This window comes from Helianthus annuus, chromosome 13, assembly GCF_002127325.2.
Source record: "Helianthus annuus cultivar XRQ/B chromosome 13, HanXRQr2.0-SUNRISE, whole genome shotgun sequence".
Classification (NCBI taxonomy): Eukaryota; Viridiplantae; Streptophyta; class Magnoliopsida; order Asterales; family Asteraceae; genus Helianthus; species Helianthus annuus.
Genome location: NC_035445.2, coordinates 18,270,226 through 18,290,463, shown reverse-complemented (window position 1 = coordinate 18,290,463; position 20,238 = coordinate 18,270,226). Strand labels below are relative to the sequence as shown.

At 41.6% G+C, this 20,238-nt stretch overlaps 2 protein-coding genes across 2 annotated transcripts; one reads left to right on the top strand and one right to left on the bottom strand.

The window, feature by feature from the left end:
* The first annotated feature begins 3,564 nt into the window (after nucleotides 1-3,564).
* On the top strand, nucleotides 3,565-4,596 carry LOC110900588. The gene has a single exon (XM_022147473.1). It carries the CDS (start codon nucleotides 3,565-3,567, stop codon nucleotides 4,594-4,596), a length of 1,032 nt encoding a protein of 343 aa, XP_022003165.1.
* An 11,660-nt stretch (nucleotides 4,597-16,256) lies between these two features.
* On the bottom strand, nucleotides 16,257-17,312 carry LOC110900587. The gene has a single exon (XM_022147472.1). It carries the CDS (start codon nucleotides 17,310-17,312, stop codon nucleotides 16,257-16,259), a length of 1,056 nt encoding a protein of 351 aa, XP_022003164.1.
* Nucleotides 17,313-20,238: the final 2,926 nt, after the last annotated feature.

Sequence of the window (20,238 nt, the reverse complement as noted above, 5' to 3'; positions counted from 1 at the left end):
AGCAATGATTCCGACGGAAATGACAATACCCACTGCAAGATCTACCCTAAGTGATCCTGAGCAGAATCCTGAAGCCTTGAGTCAGGATTTAGACACTATAGATGAGAAAAGAGATGCGGCAAGGCTAAGGATGGCAGCATATCAACAGAGAATATCCAGGGCATATAACAAGAACATCAGGACCAGAAGATTTAAGGTTGGAGACTGGGTGCTAAGAAAGGCTTTTCAGAATACTACTAATCCTGCCGATGGCAAGTTAGCACCAAAATGGGAAGGACCATACGAAGTTGAATCAGAAGCAGGAAAAGGAGCATACAGACTCAAGAATATGGAGGGGGATATGCTACCGAGGTCTTGGAATGCTATACACCTCAAGCTCTATTTCAAGTGAGTTTAGAATTTAATTTCTAACTCAGGATGGTATGAATTCTACCTTTTTTAAGTATGTTTGGTTTAATTTATTCTTTGTAACCCAATACTGACTTAAGCATCGGAGGGGTGTTAGCCAAGCTAACACCCACCTTAGTTTACAATTGTTTTGCAAGATATGTTTCAGGATGCAGCTCCGGGATATGTACTCAGGATAACTCGAAAGATTAGAGGATTGGCCCCCTCTCTCACGTTTAAGGGATACTGATCCCTTCACAGGTTTAAAGGTATTCACCTTTCTTCCGAATTGGGTTTAAACACCCCGCCTGGAGCGCAAGTTATTCAGGGATAGTTCAAGGTGGCGGGACCAGTCCATGTAAAAGTGGCTGAAAATTTCGTTACTGTTGGCTATATCCTGAATCCTAAAGGTATATAAGGATTGATCACCCTCTCTCACGAAAGGGTATTTTCATACTCTCTAAGGTTTAAAGGTTTTCACCTTTCTAAGTCTTGGAGTTTATACACTCCCGCCTGTAGCGCATGAAAATTTGGGATTTTCCCCAGGATACAAGGGATTTATCTCCAGTACATACTTGGGTTTTGCCCTTCGGACGTAAAAAAATTGCCTATATAATGTAAACTGACATTCAGAAGATTTCTAAAGCATTTGAAGGCATTGTACACATGGGACATTCCCACTAAGGTGGTGGTGCAAAGCAAAAAGGATGGGACTTGGAACTAATGCACTAAGTACCTTGCACAGGGGACATCTTTATGGGAAGAATTGCAAAGGGACTGAAGTGTGGTAAAGACAAGTATCCTAATATAGACATACCCTATTTCTGGTATGATCTTTCCTTTGTATACATCGTTCAAGTTTTTAGTAACATTATGTTTTATAAAAAGACAAGTATCCTGATATATTCTCAAAGTCTTTTTCAGAATAGCTGATTAGGGTGTTTGAAACTAGTGATAGTTTGGAACTTTGATCATTTAAATATTATTGAAAACTGGTTGTTAATCAAAAACTTTCTACAAAGTTGAAGGGATGTTTGGAAGTTCTATCTAATAAAAAGTTTTACAGTGTATCGCTGAGCATACTGATTAGGATACTTTATAAGATAACAGTATTAAATTTTTTGTAAAGCTAAAATTTATGCTTAGAAATATAAGAAGATGAAATTATTCTTGGAGCAATTATTACTGGTTGATAACCGAAGGTTTCGTCCTGAAACCCAGGACCCATCCACCTTCGGCTATCAAATTGTTTAGATACGGAAATATAAATTGTTCTTAAAAAAGCGATTGGCTCCTGTAACCCTCCCTCTCTCCTGGGCGATTTCTTGCGCATCATGAACCCTAATTTTCTTTGAGATTCGTTTGTATAACAGTCTGTGATTAGAGGTTGTTCATTCAATCTCTATAACGAACTCGTTAGCAATAGTAATCAATCTGAAGGTAGGGTTTTTTTCGTTTCTTTGTTAAATCGCCGCCTTAGAGGTTGATCTTGAGATTCTGGCTTATTAATCTGGATGTTATTGGTCGCGGTTAACTGAGTTTAACTTAGCTAGATTGATACTCTGGGTTAATGTGTTAAGAATTGATTTTCGGCTCTAGGGTTTCAGGATTAGGGTTTTCTGTTTTTTCTGTTCGACTGGAGGTTATTGTTTTCTGGTGATTTGTGTGCATGGAGGGTAGAAGTGATGGTCAAAGTTCGTTAAAGGAGGGTGGCACTCCGGGGACGGAAGAGAAGTCACCACCGGTTCGTGGGATTGGGTTGCGAGTGACTAATATTGAAGGCAACAATCGGTTTCCTAGGCGGGGTATGTACTCAACCAGCAACAGTTCGGTTATTGATAGTTTGTTCGAAATATCTAAACCTGTGGAGTTGAATGCTGATCTTGCAAGTGGAGGAAACTATGCGGCGACAATGAAAGCTTCCCATGGAAACCCTAATTTGGTTGATAAAGTGGCGATGACCAATCAGGAAGCTAACCAGGTTAACGTAGTGAGTCCGAAACCTTTGTCATACGCTGAGTCGGTTCTGAATAATAATAATTCTAAAAAGGTAAATTTCCGGAACCTGGCTAGTATAGAGAAACAAGATGGTTGTGATGTGGTTCTTCCAAGGGATTCGGTTAGGGCGGTTCAGGATAAGCTTGCTAATACCTTATATGGTTATTTTCTGGGTGATCGTGTGGCTTACCCGGTAGTAGAGTATTTTGCTCGGATTAATTGGAAGAAGTTTGGGCTCCAGAAATCCATGATGAACACTAATGGATTTTTCTTTTTCAAATTTGGTGATGAACCGGGTATGATGAATGCCCTGAAAGCTGGCCCGTGGATTATCCGTTCTCAACCATTATTTTTAAATGTTTGGTCGGCTTCTACTAAGCTTGAGAAAAAGGAAGTGAAACAATTACAACTCTGGGTAAAGATTCATGATGTACCGATTGCTGCTTATACGGAAGATGGCTTAAGTCTTATTGCAACTTCGATGGGGAACCAATAATGCTTGATTCGTTTACCACAACTATGTGTATGGATGCGTGGGGGAGGAGTAGTTATGCTCGGGCACTCATTGAGATTTCTGCTGAAAAAGATTTTAAAGAAGAATTAGTCATTGCGGTTCCAGATCTCAACGGAGATGGGTTCATTAAGGAGAAGTTATATGTCGAGTATGAGTGGAGTCCGCACAGGTGTAGCCACTGTCGTGTTTTTGGTCATTCTGATGAAGGGTGTCCGAATCAAGTTAGACCTAAGATGAAGCAAGGGAACATGGGAAACAATGGGAAGCAACATAAGGAGGTTATGAATAATCGTGGAAAGGGTAAGAATAGGGTTGATGAAGATGGGTTTTCGACAGTTGATGATAGAAAGACTGCAAAAAGAGCGGGGTTTCCAGTCAAGAAGCAACCACCAAAGTTTGAATATAGGCCAATTGGAAGTAAGATGGCTGGAGGTACCAAAAAACCTGATAAACCGATTAATATAGTGTCTTCTAACCCTTTTGATGCTCTAAGGGATGAGGTGGGGGAATCTAGTAGATCTGGTCGTGATATGGAAGATGAATTCGATAACTCTGATGATGAGGAGGTGGTTGAAGTGTATAATGAGACAAATGAATTTCTAAAAGCTGACTCGGGCCGTGATGTTCATAAAAAAGGGGCAAGCACTCCTTCTCCCAAGTTTTAAATGATTAGTCTGGCTGTTTGGAATGTTAGGGGCTTGAACCGGCCTCTTAAACAGAATGAGGTTCGTCAGGTTGTTAAAAACAATAAGCTTAGTTTGTGTGCTATTTTAGAATCTCATGTCGACATGGATAATCTTCGTAAAGTCTGTAATGTTGTCTTTAGAAGGTGGGACTGGATTTCTAATGGGAGTTGTTGTAATAAGGGTGCTCGTATTATCTTGGGTTGGGATCCGGTGGAGGTGGATGTTATGGTTCTTGCTCAGTCGGCTCAAGTTTTACACGTCCAAATTAATTGTAAAGACAATAAGAGAATTTTTTTCTGTTCGCTGGTTTATGCAGCAAATTATTATGTTCACCGTCAAGAACTTTGGCAGAATCTTCGTGTGCACAAGGCTTTCATTCATGACAAACCATGGGTCATAATGGGAGACTTCAATTCTGCACTCAATCTTGAAGATAGGTCGATTGGTAGCTCCTCTGTCTCTCCTGGTATGCGTGATTTCAATAACTGTGTTAAGGATATTGAGGTTTTTGATATTAAGCGAACGGGTTTTCAATACACATGGACTCAAAAACCTAAAAAGGGTGTCGGGTTACTAAAGAAGATTGATAGAATTATGGGTAATGTTCCTTTCGTTTCTTCTTTTCCCCAATCGGTTGCTGAATTTAAGCCTTATGGAGTTTCGGACCTTTGTCCGTGTGTTTTGAAATTGTTCTCGGCTGAGAAGCCCAAACCGAGACCTTTCAAGTTCGCAAACTTTTTGGTGCACAAACAAGGATTTTTAGATATTGTTATGGCGAAGTGGAATATCAACGTTGATGGGGTTCACCAGTTCCGAGTTGTTAAGAAACTGTCTCTTATGAAGTCTTCTCTTCGTGCTCTTTTATATAAGCAAGGGAACCTACATGAAAAGGTTGTGAATGCTAGAGGTAAGCTTGAGGATATCCAGCGTGCTATAGACAAGGACCCGGTAAATGAGTCGTTACGTTCTCAAGAGGCTTCGGTGCTTCGTGTGATGAGGAGAGGTTCCTAAAGCAGAAGTCTAAACTAGAATGGCTTCGTGCGGGTGATGCTAATACGGCATACTTTCACTCGTCGCTAAAGTGTAGAAATCACATTAACCGTATTGAGATTATTTCTGATTCGAGTGGTCACGTTTTTGAGGGTGACAAGGTGGCGGAGGCGTTTGTTACCCATTATGAACGATTTCTGGGTTGTCAGGGCCAAGTTTCTCTCGTTCCTTCTCCTGATCTATTTTCCAATATGTTGAATCCGGATAGTGCTAATCATATGGTTCGCCCGGTTACTTTGGAGGAAATTAAGGCAGCTATGTTTTCTGTTGGGAATGATAAAGCTCCGGGGCCGGATGGTTATACGGCTGCGTTTTTTAAGAGTACTTGGCATATTGTGGGAGGTGATGTTTCGAACGCTATTCTTGATTTTTTTAATACCGGCAACCTGCTTCAACAACTTAATCACACGTTAGTTGTTTTGGTGCCTAAGATGTCGACTCCTTCATGTGTTACTGATTATCGCCCTATTTCATGCTGTAATGTTATTTTTAAGTGCATCAGTAAGTTGTTGGCGGATCGATTGAAGGGTTTTTTGAGTGAGATTGTTAGCATTAACCAATCAGCTTTTGTTCCTGGTCGGAAAATTTCAGATAATATTCTTCTTACACAGGAATTAATGCATAACTATCATCGTGATTTTGGTCCTCCGAGGTGTGCTTTTAAGGTTGATATCCAAAAAGCTTACGATACGGTAGAGTGGAGTTTTCTTAAAACGGTGTTGCTTGGGTTTGGATTTAATGGTATCATGGTAGACTGGATTATGCTATGTGTTTCTACCGCCTCCTATTCGGTTTGCGTAAATGGGAATGTTCACGGGTTTTTTAAAGGCAAAAGGGGTTTAAGACAGGGTGACCCCTTATCCCCTTATCTTTTTACTCTAGTCATGGAAATTTTGACCTGCATTCTCAACCATTCTACGAGAATTGATACGTCGTTTCGGTTTCATAATAAATGTGAGAAGCAGAAAATCGTCAACTTGTGTTTTGCAGATGATCTATTCCTTTTTGCCAGGGGAGATGTGGCTTCAGCTAGGTGTGTTATGGCTTCTCTCACTAATTTTACGAAGATGTCGGGGTTAGTGCCTAGTGTTCAGAAGAGTACAGGTTTTTTCTGTAATGTCCCAAATCATGTTAAACGAGATATTTTGACTATTATGTCGTTTGTTGAGGGTACATTGCCTGTCAGATACTTGGGGGTTCCTCTTATTTCGTCTAGATTGCTTTACAAAGATTGTAGCATTCTAGTCGAACGCCTCGATCGGCGGATTGATAATTGGAAGAATAAAATGCTGTCTTTTGCGGGTAGACTTCAGCTAATTATCTCGGTTCTTTCGTCGCTCCATGTGTATTGGTCTTCGGTTTTTATTTTACCAGCTAGGGTGGTTAAGGATTTGGAAGCTAAAATGAGGAATTTTCTGTGGGCTCAGTTTTCTTCTAAGCAGAGTAGAGTGAAAGTTTCTTGGAAGTCTGTTTGTGTGCCGAAGTGTGAAGGGGGCTTGGGTATCCGCCGGGTCTCTGATTTTAATAAAGCTCTTATGGTTTCGCATGTTTGGAGTATTCTAAGTAACCGTCATTCATTATGGGTTGCTTGGATACACTCTTATCGTTTAAAAGGGCGGAATTTCTGGGATCATAAGGTGCCAGTTAGTTGTAGTTGGAGCTGGAGGAAGATGGTTCAGATTCGTCCCATTATTCGTCAACACGTCTGGTCTTTGATTGGTGATGGCAGAAATACTTCAGCTTGGTTTGACACATGGAGTAACATTGGTCCGCTTTGTTCGTTTTTATCTCCAAGAACCATAACCCGAGAGGGTTTTTCTCTCAAGGCTACAGTTGCAGATATCTATTTTAATGGTTCTTGGATTTGGCCGGATGCATGGAGAGATATGTTCCCAGTTCTTATTCAGCTCGACCACATGCAACGGAATTTAAATGCCCAAGATCGTCTTATGTGGAAACATGGAGATAATGTGGCCGAATACTCTTCTTCTAGAGTGTGGGATTCCATTCGAGCAAGGGATCAGGAGGTGGATTGGGCTAATCTCATTTGGTTCTCTCAATGTATTCCACGACATGCTTTTCTGATGTGGCTTATTGTTAGACGAAAGTTGCTAACTCAGGATAAAATCTTGCTATGGAACCATACACGGTCTAACAACATGAACATTATGTGCTGCTTATTGTGCTATGAAGATGTTGACTCGCATGAGCATTTATTTTTCGAGTGCAAATGTGCCACGCAAGTTTGGGAGGCGGTTCGTTCAAAAGCTGGTATGGAAAATCTGGAACCTAAGTGGTGTGATATTCTCGACTGGCTTGGCAGTCATTCGTGATCAAAGTCAGCAAAAAATTTGGTTTGCAGATTGTTAGTTGCGGCCCTGGCTTACACTATTTGGCAGGAAAGGAATAACCGGTTGTTCAGAAATCATGCCCGGCCGCCGGATACTTTATGTAAGGTGGTGTTTGAAAGTGTTAGATATAAACTGATGGGGCTTAGATTCAAGAATACCGCGAGGGTTCGGGAGCTACTTGAAAAGTGGGATGTTCACGAAGTTGATTTGGTCATGGAAAATGGATGAGTCTCGCTTCTCTTATCAGTCTAGATTTTTAGTCTAGTGGGTGTTTATTTTGTTTCACTTTTAGTTGTTTTTCTTGTTCTACTTTCATGGGGGTATGTCCCATGTTTGAACTAGTAAGGACTTTACCTTACTACTTGTTTTGATTTTTGTGAATATATAGAATCACTGGGGTAACCCTTTACCCAAAAAATAAAAAAATTGTTCTTAAAAACATAAAATTGTTCGAATAATTCAAAGGAAATAAGCCCTAGGGGGTAGTGCCTTCTTGGTCCATAGTGGTTTCAGCAGCATCCGTCTTGGGATCCGCCTCAGCATCCTTCTCAACATCGGTTGCTTTTTCGGCTGCCTTGGAAGATTCATCGACATTTGATTTGGAAAAGGTGCCGCCGAGGTTCTTTAGCTTGGTCTCCCAAGCACCAACATCCCAGGAAGGACAGTCGAAACCTAATGTTTTGGCTTCGTGAGCCATCTTCAACCTGGCTTGGAGGAGAGAAATGACGACGGAACTTTTGAGGCTCTCCCGGTAGCTGACCATATCTCGTTCATACTGCACATGGGCGGCTTCTAGGTTGGCCTGGGCTTGAAGAGTGGCTTGGTTGAGAGCAACTTGGTGTTCTTGGGTCATAGCTTTGTATTTCTCCTCGTAATGACGAGATTTGGCGGCTGCAATCATACCTTGGTCGGAGATTGTGACTTCTGCTTCCTTTAGTTTAGATTCGAGTGTCTTGTTGAGCTTGCAGGATTCTTTATATAAGTTAACCAAACGCTCAAGACCCTACAAAGGTAAAACGATAGGTATTAATATTGATAAACCTTTTATAGTAGTGTAAATCGCAGGATATGATATGAGGATACTGACTTGGTTAAGAAAAGAAGTCATAAACCCGCTAGCTTCAATGAACCCATGCTTCTCGTAAGGAAATGTGTCAGAAATGATAGGGGAATCAGGTTCTTTCCTTTTGCGGGAGCTTGAACTCCAGGGTTTGGTGGCCGGCGAAGGTTTAGGTATGACGATGGCTTTGGAGCTGCTGGGTTTGGATGTAGCTGTGGTCTTGGGGTTAGGCTCTTTCTTGACCTGGATCTGATCAGAATAGCTGTCCAATTCGTCAAGATCAAAGACTTCAGGGATCTTAGCTGGTGCTGCATAAAGGGGAAAGTTTTAATCTTTATTTTATCATTATACTGTTGTGACTAATTATTTTGAAAGAAATTCTTACCAGACATCTCGGATGATGAGTATTGGCTGGAACTTGGGACGTGTGTGGTGAAAGTCCTATCTATTGCAGGCAACCGGTAAATAGTATTGATTCTCTCTTCTGAATCAGCGGTAGGGGGAGCAACTTCCTTAAAGTTCACTGCATAAAGATCAAAAAGAAGAGTATTAATGGAAGATAACAATTAAACGGTCTATGAGGATATTTATGATCCTACCGGTGGTTAACCACTCCACCGGAAGGCTGGCACCCTCGGCAATAGAATCTCGTTTGACAAAGAAAAATTTGCGTTGCCATCCGTCTTCGTTTTTGGTGGCTTTGAGAATCAAGGGTTTGCTGGATGTCGAGAAGAGCAAGAATCGGCTAGAGCCGTGGGATCGGAGGCGATAAGAAATAGGCAAATCCTCGATGCGAAGGTCGGAACAATGGAGATTTTTGATTTGATTAAGTACAATCAGTACTCTCCAAACCATGGGCATGGTTTGAGCAAAAGAGATGCCGGTGGTTCGAAAGAATTGCATCATGAATTCAGGAAAAGGGTACCGAAGACCTAGTGAAAAGGGATATGCCGGAAAACAAATCCATTCAGTAGAAGAAACATCCGATCGGATTGACCGATCGAATGATCTGAAGACAGTGTAGTCAGGGAAAGCGCCGGAAGCTCTTAGAGCCGCAATGTCTGCGTTGTCAAAAGCACAGATCTCCTTTTTGGGATTTTTAAGGAGATTCTGCTGGATGAAGGTCTCGGTATCCATTGCAAGTAAAGTGAAGTAAATTGACAGGAAGAAAATCTGAAATGAAGAAATTACCTGAAGGTTTTGTTGGAGATATATGCTTTTCAAACAAGAAAAGAGAAGATATAGGGGCATCGTAAATCTCCATTGAGTAAAAAACGCGTTGGAAGTTACGATGTGATCTTGACCGTCGCTTCGTTTTAAATGCCTTGAGTTATGGGATAAGATTTTTGAAATATATCTGTTGGATTGGTATACCAACAGATCTATTTGGGGACAATTGTTATGGGTCATTTTCTAAGCATACATATCCTGACCAATATCCTGCCTTTGTTTGTTTATTTGTGACCAGGATGCTGGAAGAGGATATTGCTAACATCTTGGGTGATATCCTGAGGTTTATTAATTAACCACGTGCAGGTTAAAGGCTGAGGCTTACTAACGGTCAAGAGGACTTCTTCTCCTCAGGACTCGGACGAGTTTGTTGAAGAAGAGACGTTGAGCCCGAAAGACCAGGTCTACAACGTTCGATGAAGGAATATTCGGTGGATCCCGCAAGTTTAGGATAGTTTGTTAATTTATCTTTACTATAAATAGATGTGGCGGATCAGTTTAAGACACACAATCTTTTCGCTAACACTCTTGTACACTCTTGCTCTCTAGATTACTGCAATCACCACACTTGTACCCAATTCACGTTGTAACACTTAGTCGATCCGCACCACATCCTGCACTGTATCCTGATATTTGAAGCAATAGAAGAACAAGGCAGCTGCGATTGTCAGCTCCCGAGGTTTTATGCCGGCGATCTAGATTGATCAAGGGCTTTCCTCGTACATCTCGTGTCATTTACTTTACTTTTTTGCTCATTGTTTGATCGCAAATACAACTCCATATCCTGAGCCGTATCCCCAAACTGTTTTTACAAATAACTCAATTGACATATTTTTGAACACATTCTCTTAGCACACTACCTCACTTAACTAATTTGATCACTTAATTGCTTCGGTAATTTTTGACCAAAACATTGCATGGTGTCATAACAAGATCATCATAGAATAATGAATCCCTAAGCAATCCCATTTTAAAGGCTTCAACAGCCGTAGCTATATCCAGGTTAGGAATATCTAAGGATTCTTTACTAAATTTGGTGATATAATCCCTTAATGATTCATTATGACCCTGGGTTATCCTATACAGATCACTAGTTAAACGCTCAAATTTTCTACTACAAGAAAACTGATTATTAAATAGGTTAACTAGATTAGCAAATGTGGTAATAGAGTAAGGGGGAAGACTTAGCAGCCATTTAAGAGCTGATCCAGTAAGAGTGGATCCAAATCCCTTGCACAGACATGCTTCCTTTAACCTTTCTGGGATGGGATTGATCTCCATCCTTTCCCTGTATTGTGCTATGTGTTCTTCAGGATCTGTTGAACCATCATACAACTTCATGGTGGGCACGTGGAACCTCTTGGGTATCTCAGCATCACAGATTGGTGGTGCAAAACGAGATATCTTATGGCTCCCATCTGCAATCTCCGGGATAGGCTTGACCACTCCTGGAACACTTGATATCATATCTTTTAACTTTTGCAATTCTCTGGCCATGGCATGATTGATACCTGTATCCTGCATGAGGCCATGGTTAGTGGTATAAGAATTATTGAAAGTGTTACCTCCCACTGGGTTCAAATTAGGAAGAGTCGATGTGAATCCATATTGTTGAGACTCCGGAATGATCGAAGGACCAGTAGAAGCAATGGTTTGCATTGGAATAAAATCTCCCTGATGGATATTTGAACTCCCTGATTGCAAACTCCTTAAGGATCCATGAAACTGAGAGGATCCTGGAACATAAGAGGATCCTTGAACCTGAGAGGATCCTGGGACATAAGAGGATCCTTGAACTTGCGAGGATCCTGGGACATAAGAGGATCCTTGAACCTGCGACGATCCTTGGAATGGCCAGAACCCTTGAATCTGCTGCGCTCTTGGGTATCCTCCTGAGCTTGCGAAGGATCCTATATGCTGAGGATGGGATCCTGCTGGCTGGAAGTATGAACCTGATGCCTGAGTCATTGCTGATGATCCGTAGTGCACTCCTTTTGGTCCTCCCACATATTGAACATCTGGAACCACTGAAGGCTGAGAAGATACAACCGGAGTATCGAAATTCAAAGATCTGGGCATCAGTGGGGAATGATCTTCTGCCGATCTCTTTTGTTTCTTGAGGTCTCCGATTTCTTTAAGAATCCTTTCGTTGGTCTTATCTGGCTGCTGTATATGCTCCTTCATCTGCAAAATTAGAGTAAACATGTCACTAGTAGTAGGAGTATAAGAAGTAGAAGAAGTTGGAGGTTTTGAGAAAATGGGAGTTGGTTTCTTCTCAGCATTTTTCTGAGGTCCAGAAGGTGGTGGAGGCAAAGGTGGAATGCCCTGTGATGAATTGACCGCAGACATCGCAGTAGAAGTATTCTTTGATGATGAAGCCATCTGCTTGGATGCAATGAACCGAAATGATCACGAGAATGAGAATCTTTATGAATGAAGCACCAATTGCCCCACGGTGGGCGCCAAACTGTTTTGGTCAAAAAATCAGACGAGGATAATGCAACCAAACTCTCTGTTACGGGGTATGATGCTTGAATTGGTAAACAACAATGAGGATCACTCAGAAATGTATTGCACAAGTGACACAAAGATTTATACGAGGAAAAAGCCATTGATCAATGAATGATCCCCGGCATAAAAAACCTCGGTTGATGGAAACTACCGGTCACCAACTCAAATTAAACAATAATTCTTTGCAACTTTAGATGATAGCGAGCTAGGTACAAGGATCACTATAGTGTATCGTGTAGAAATGTGTGAAAATTTGCTAAGTGTTTTGCCGTAAGCTGTTGAGTGCAGTTGTACGAGTGTGTGTAGCCAAAATTAGCCAAGTGTTTTTAAAACTAGCTCGCTACCCCTTTAAAAATAGAAGTTAACTATGCTAACTAACATCCCGCAATTCATGCAAGCCTTCCCACGACTCCATAACGTCCATTTTCAGTCAAGCACGTGCGGAATAACCGTGGAATATTCTTCAGGAACGTTGCCAAGACTAAGTCCAAGCTGTTACTCCTGCAAAACAATATCGAATTCAAAGTGAACAATCGTTAGTATAAGGATCCTTAGGATGATCCATGATCCTGATCCTGAAGCACTTCTGAGGATCACTATCTGTCACAGAGGTAAGGATCACTAAACAGGATAACACATGAGGATCACAGGTCATTAGGAAATCCTCCCCTAACAGCCAGCATGAAGACTTTTCCTCCTGGAGCTTTTGGCAATTTTCCTACTATATCCATTCCCCATTTCATGAACGGCCAAGGGGAAACAATAGGATACAGCGGTTCAGCATGCTGATGTAATATATTACTATGTCTTTGACATGCATCACACTTTCGAGCGTATTCTGCAGCATCTTTCCTCATGGTTGGCCAATAATATCTTGTTCTTAATACTTTTGAGAATAACGACCTGCCCCCAGTGTGGTTACCACAATCCCCTTCGTGGATATCCTGAAGCACTTCTTTGGTTTCGGGATCCTCCAAGCACCTCAGATATGGACCTGCAAGAGATTTCTTATATAAAACATTATTTATAATAGTAAATCGTGATACCTTCATCCTAAAGGCCTTAGGATTCTCATCCTTGGGGATGTGTCCTTCCTTGAGATATCTTGTGATTGGAGCCGTCCAGGATCTAGGATCCTCTTCAGGATACTCAGCATCAGGATCCTGAACACTCACTACCTCCTTACCCTGAGGATCCGTCGCAGGATACAGGATATGTAATATTGGTATTTGGGTCCCCTCTAGTATCCTGACTGATGATCTTAGGTTCGCCAGTGCGTCAGCCTCAGCGTTATCCTCTCTCGGTACCTGTTTGAGTTGAAAACATCAAAATATCCTGCTAATTCAAGGTATTCAGCCAATTTTTCACCGTTTATTGCATAAGATCCATTAAAATGATGAGTGATTAACAAGGAATCAACAAACACTTGTAAACTCTTGATATTCATGCTCTTAGCCAATTCTAATCCTGTAATTAGAGCTTCATATTCTGCTTCATTATTAGTGGCAGGGAACTCACATCTAATAGCCTGGGGTAATATGTCCCCCTGTGGCGATTTTAGTAGTATACCCAAACCTACACCTCTTACATTAGATGCACCATCAGTATGTAATATCCAGGATTCTAAGTTTTCTCCTAGCTGTTGTACCTCTAGGTCTACTTCATTTTGAATATCACTACTGAAATCAGCCACAAAGTCAGCTAGAGCCTGAGACTTTATGGCATTTCTAGGTTCATATACTAGATCAAAGGCACTTAATTTTACTGACCATTTGGCCATCCTACCTGACATCTCGGGTTTTCTAAGCACATTTTTAACAGGATAGTTGGTTTTAACATGAATCCTATGTGTTTCAAAATAACGTCTAAGTTTTGTTGATGCCATAACTAGTGCTAATATTAGCTTTTCTAGGTGAGAATACCTAGTTTCAGCATCTAATAAACTTTTACTGATATAATAGACATGATACTGCTGACCTTCATGATCTTTTACAAGGACAGCACTTACTGCATTCCCTGATACTGCAAGGTATAGGGATAGTGGTTCGCCATCTTCAGGTTTCATTAATAGAGGTGCGGTTGAAAGATACTGCTTCAAATCCTGCAAGGCTGTTTCATGCTTCTCATCCCACTCGAATTTCTTATTTTTCTTCAGAATATCATAAAATTCCTTGCATTTTTCGGAGGATCTTGAGATAAATCTATTCAATGCTGCTACTCGCCCTGTTAATCGTTGAACATCCTTCATATTTGAAGGTGACTTGATATCTAAGATGGCTTTAATTTGCTCCGGGCTTGCTTCTATCCCCCTTTTAGTCACCATGTATCCTAGAAACTTTCCTGCCCCTACTCCAAAATGGCATTTAGCAGGATTCAATTTCATGTTGTACTGGTCCAGGATATCAAATGCTCCCTTAATATCTTGAAGGTGATCCTCGACCTTCTTGGATTTTACTACCATATCGTCGATGTATACTTCCATGGTGTCCCCCAGTTTGTCTTTAAACATCATGTTCACCAGCCTTTGGTATGTTGCACCTGCATTTTTTAAACCAAAAGGCATAGCAGTATAACAATAAATACATGTGGGTGTCATGAGAGCAGTATCCTCCTGATCGGAGGGTTCCATTTGGATCTGCTAAAATCCTAAAGAGGCATCCATGAAGGTTAGCATTTCGTGGCCAGCGGTAGCATCCACCATTGAATCAATATGAGGTAGAGGAAACGGGTCTTTGGGACAAGTTTTATTCAAGTCTGTGTAATCCACACATACTCTCCATTTCCCGTTTTTCTTTTGCAACACAACCACATTAGCCAGCCATTTGGGAAACTTCACTTCCCTAATCATCTTGCTCTTTAGTAGCCTTTCAACTTCTTCTTGGATGATCGTATTTTGTTCCGGAGCAAATTTCCTTCTCTTTTGTTGGATTGGTTAAATGATCTGTCAATACCAAGCTTATATGTTATAATATCCTTGGAAATGTCTGTTATATCCTCATGTTTCCATGCGAATGTCGACATCCTGCATTTCAAAAAATTAGTCAATTGATTTTCAATATCCTGAGGGATATTGGTTCCTACGAGCACCGAGATATCCGGGTTATCCTGATCCAGGATAATTTTCTTTACATCCTGCTCAGAAGCCTCCAGAATATCCTGGGCCCGCATCTTTAATTGCTATGCCACATTAGGCTTGGTAGAGGATTTCATGGATGATGAGTAGCACTCCTTTGCTTCTTGCTGGTCACTATCCACTTTGACAACTCCCCCAAGGTGTAGGGATCTTGATGCACTGATGATAAGTCGATGGCACAGCTTTCATATCATGGATCCATGGCCTACCCAATATGATGCTATAGCAGGATAGTGAATCCATCACGCAAAAGTGTTGTATCGAATTGATTCCTTCAACATATACTGGTAATTTTATCTCCCCTATGGTATTCCCGGCTTCTCCACTGAACCCGACGAGCACGGTGGATTTCGAAGTAATATCCATCGGGGATACATTCATTCTTTTCAATGTCTCCAGCTGAATTATGTTGACGGAACTGCCGTTATCTACCAGTATCCTACGCACAAAATGGTTAGCGACATATAAAGTAATTACTGTAGCATCATGGTGAGGATCCTGAACAGTATCCCTGTCATCACTATCAAAAGTGATCACTTTGTCAGTTGTGAGCGTTGTCATCCTGGTCGGCTTTTCTCCTCTTTCTGCCTTAGCTTCTTTTGCATGTCTCTTGGCTGCGGAATATGAAGTCCCGCAACTATCAGATCCTCCTAAAATAAAGTTAATTATTTTGGCATCCGCTGGGGGTGATGCTGCTCATTCAGGATCCTTCTCAGGATCCTGCCCTTTATTCTTCTTTTTTCCCAGCAAATCCTTTAGATATCCCTTGCTCAGCAGGTAGCTTATTTCTTTCCTTAGAGCAATGCAATCCTCGGTGACATGTCCGAAATTCTCATGGAAGGCACACCATTTGGACTTATCCTTCCAATCAGCTTTTTGTTGACTTTTGCGAGGCCACCTGGCTTTGTCTCCTAAACCCTGCATAGCATACATTAATTCAGGTATATTAGCAGAAAAACAATATTCAGACAACTTAGGATACTCCTCAGGATCCTCATCTTCAACAGCATTGACTTTTTTGCTATCGTTTCTGCCATATGGCTTTGAGCGATATGGTTTATACGAGGATTCTAATTTCATGTTGGTTGATTCTTAAGTTGTGGACGAATTCATCCTCTCTTGCATCTTTCTGTCATCCTTTTTTTTTGGGTAAAGGGTTACCCCGGTGATTTTATAAATTCACAACCAAAAAAATACAAGTAGTGTAGAAAGCCTACACTAGTTCAAACATAGGACATGCCCTATGAAAGTACAGCCAAACCAAACAAACACACCAAACAAAACCAAACAAAAACGACCACTAGCCTAAACAGCTAGAACAAACAAAAGCACATCCTTAACCAGCTGCCATCGCCAAAACACCTGAGCCCTCAATACCCCATTCCTCAAGAAGCCTTCGGACATTAACACAATTCTTCAGCTTCGCTCCCATCAACTTGTACCGAACCTGTTGAAGAACAATTTCACTTAAAGTCTCCGGAGGCCGCAATTGGTTCTTGAATAACCTCGAATTACGCTCCTGCCAAATAAAATAAGCAGAAGCCGCCACAACCAATCTAGCAACGAACCCAACAGCCGTATTTGGTTTAGAATGCTCAATCAACCAGTTAGTAATGTCGTTCCATATAGGTTGAACCGCGACCATACCAACTTTCTGCCTAACTTTATGCCACACCTGAGATGAGTATTTGCATTCAAAGAAAAGGTGGCTATGCGAGTCGTGGTTGGCATAACAAAGCAAACAGCACATCATATTCATATTCTTCCTACGCGAAAAATCCCATGACAAGATTCTATCCTGAGTTAACAACTTCTGCCTCATGATAAGCCACATTAAAAATGCATGACGGGGGATGCATTGAGGGAACCAGACAATACGGCTCCAATCAACCTCCCCGGCCTGAATACGAATCGACTCCCAAGCACGCGAAGAAGAAAATTCAAACAAATTGTCACCATGCCGCCACCTAAGCTTGTCCGGTTTATTCGGCACCAAAATCAGCTGATCAAGTTGATTAAGAACCGGAAACGAGACCCTCCAATCATTCGGCCAATTCCATGAATTAGAGGAATAAATATCCGACACTTTAGAACCCATATCAAACCCCGCGTTAGCAATGATTCTAGGCGAAATAAAAGCATTTAAAGGCCCTAACTTACACCACGAATCAAACCAAGCAGAAGTAGTCGACCCATTGCCAATCTCGGTCCATATAAACTTCCTAATAATCGGCCGAAGGTGAAGCAGCTTTCTCCAAGACCAGCAACACGAAGAAGGGATTCTACACTCCCAAAAACTCTTACCTTTAAGCCTATAAGAGTGGACCCAATCAACCCACAAAGATTTACGATTCGTAAGAATACTCCAAATATGAGATGACATGAGAGCCATGTTAACATCCCCAATCCGACGGATACCTAATCCTCCTTCATACTTAGGAACGCAAACCGAATTCTACGACACTTTAGCCCGCCCTTTTTGAAACGCACTGTCTTGAGACCATAAAAAATTCCGCATCAATGCCTCCAATTGAAGAATAACCCGAGACGGTAAAATGAAAACAGAAGACCAGTATATATGCATAGAAGACAGCACAGAAATAATCAGTTGCACCCTGCCTGCAAATGAGAGCAGTTTATTCCTCCAATGCAAAATCCGCTTTTCCAGTTTCTCCATCAGCACACAACAATCCTTATGGAGCAACCTAGAAGAGATAAGAGGCACCCCAAGATACTTCACAGGTAAAGCACCCTCCTTTTTTTTTTGGGTAAAGGGTTACCCCGGTAAATTGTATAAATCAACTAAAATCAGGACAAGGGTGTGCCAAAACGAACACACCTACTAGACTTGGCATACCAAGCCTAGGAAACAAAAATGAAAAACAACCAGAACACACAAACCAACCACAAACAGCCAAACAAACAACCACATACAGACACAAACTAGACCCTACAAAACGATCTCCTCAGCCCGGGTCTTCATCCGACGCCCTTGACGGGATCTGCCACTTTTTTAGAACTCGGTTATGATCAGAATGACCTTTGAACTTGAAGCCCATCAACCGAAAACGCACGGAACTTTTAATCTTCTCAGATACTTGAGTAGCTGAACATTGCTTCCTGGAAAATAATCTGTTATTCCTCTCTTGCCAAATAAAGTAAGCCGAGGCCGCTAGAACCAGCTTGCTAACGATATGTTCCAAGTTCGTTGAGCTCGAGTATTGATCCATCCATGCCAAAACTGAACTCCACAACTCATTAACTTGCTTCATGTCCACCAACGATTTCACATTCATCCAAACCTGTGAAGAGAAATTGCACGCGAAAAAAAGATGATCTCTAGAGTCGCGGTCTCGCTGGCATAAAGGGCAGCACATTAATCTTAGGTTTGTTTCACTACCCGCCTCCCAGACTTTCAACCTGTCTTGGGTTTTCAATTTATTCTTGATCACTAACCACAGTTGAAACGAGTGCCTCGGGATACATTGACTGAACCAGACCATGTTTGCCCAGTTAACCGTATTACTACGCAGACGAATAGCATGCCAAACTTCCATCGAGCTAAATTGCCGTTCGTTTCCCTCCAGATCTTTCCAAACCATTCGGTCATGTAATTGAGAGTTATCCCGAATAATAGTTAAGCCAATTAAAACTGGGTAAGTATCATACCAAGCTTGAGGCCATCTCCATTGACCGTTAGCATCTAAGATATCCGCCACCGAAGACTGAAGGTTGAAACCTGCATTAGCAATGTGTCGCGGAGTGATAAAGTCCCTAAGAGGACTCAAGTGACACCAGTTGTCGCTCCATGCATTTGTTTGAGCTCCATTTCGAATGACGTTCCATATAAATGGCCGGACCATATTGCGAATCCCTAAGAGTTTCCTCCAACCCCAACTAACGGATCCCCTACATTGGACATCCCAAAAATTCTGATGTTTAATTTTGTGAGCATAAATCCATTGCACCCATAGCGATTTCCGTTTGACGAGGATACTCCATATGTGTCTCGTAATAAGGGCCCTATTCACATCACAAATTCTTCGAACTCCTAAGCCCCCCTCCACTTTAGGAAGGCAAATGTCGGACCAAGCCACTTTAGCTTTAATTTTCCCAGCACTCCCGGCATTCCAAAGGAACCTCCGAATACGTTTTTCCAGCTCACTGACAACCCTAGCCGGAATAACAAAAACCGAAGCCCAATATATATGCATAGAAGACAGGACGGAATTGATGAGTTGAACCCTACCCGCAAAGGATAGCGTTTTTGTCATCCAATTATTAACTTTCTTATCCAAACGGTCCACTAGCATTTTGCAATCCCCAGCACTTAACTTTGACGAAACTAGCGGCACGCCTAAGTATCGTACCGGTAAGGATCCTTCCTGAAACGGCATTTCATTGAGAATCTCAGCTTTGACTTGTTGGGGAACATTACAAAAGAACACTGTACTTTTAGCCTGACTCGGAACAAGCCCCGACATACCCGTGAATAACTCCAAGGCAGCTTTAACCTTTCTAACCGAATGAACACTCCCATGAACGAAAATAAAGAGGTCATCAGCAAAAGAGACATTTATAATTCGTTGCTTTATGCACTGCGCATGGAACTTAAAAGACGTACCCGAACGAGCATTCTTTTGGAGTAATAAGGTAAGAACTTCCATAACAAGAGTGAACAAGTATGGAGACATTGGATCCCCTTGTCGAAGACCCCTTTTTCCTTTAAAAAACCCGTGGAGATTACCGTTGATACTCAAAGAATATGTTGCCGTTGTGACACACGCCATAATCCATTTCACCATCGTCTTGTGAAATCCAAACATATTAAGAATCTTCTCTAGAAACACCCAACTTACAGTATCATACGCCTTCTGGATGTCAATTTTAAACGCACATCTAGGAGCACCTTTGTTCAAGTGATAGTTGTGCATCAACTCTTGGGTTAACAGAATGTTGTCAGAGATCTGTCTGCCTGGGACGAAAGCAGATTGGTTGATACTAACCAATGAATCCAAACTCCCTTTAATCCTGTCTGTTATAATCTTGCTAATGCATTTGTAAAGTACATTACAGCATGAAATAGGACGATAGTCAAGAACAGAATCAGGGGTATCAACTTTAGGAATAAGGGCCAAGATTGTGTGATTCAATTGTTTAAGGATCTTGCCATTCCCAAAAAAATCAAGAACTGCATTCGTTACCTCGTGCCCCACTATATCCCACGCATTCTTAAAGAAGGCTGAAGTGTAGCCATCCGGCCCCGGAGCTTTGATTTCACTTATGCTGAACATAGCATTCTTTACTTCTTCCCGCGT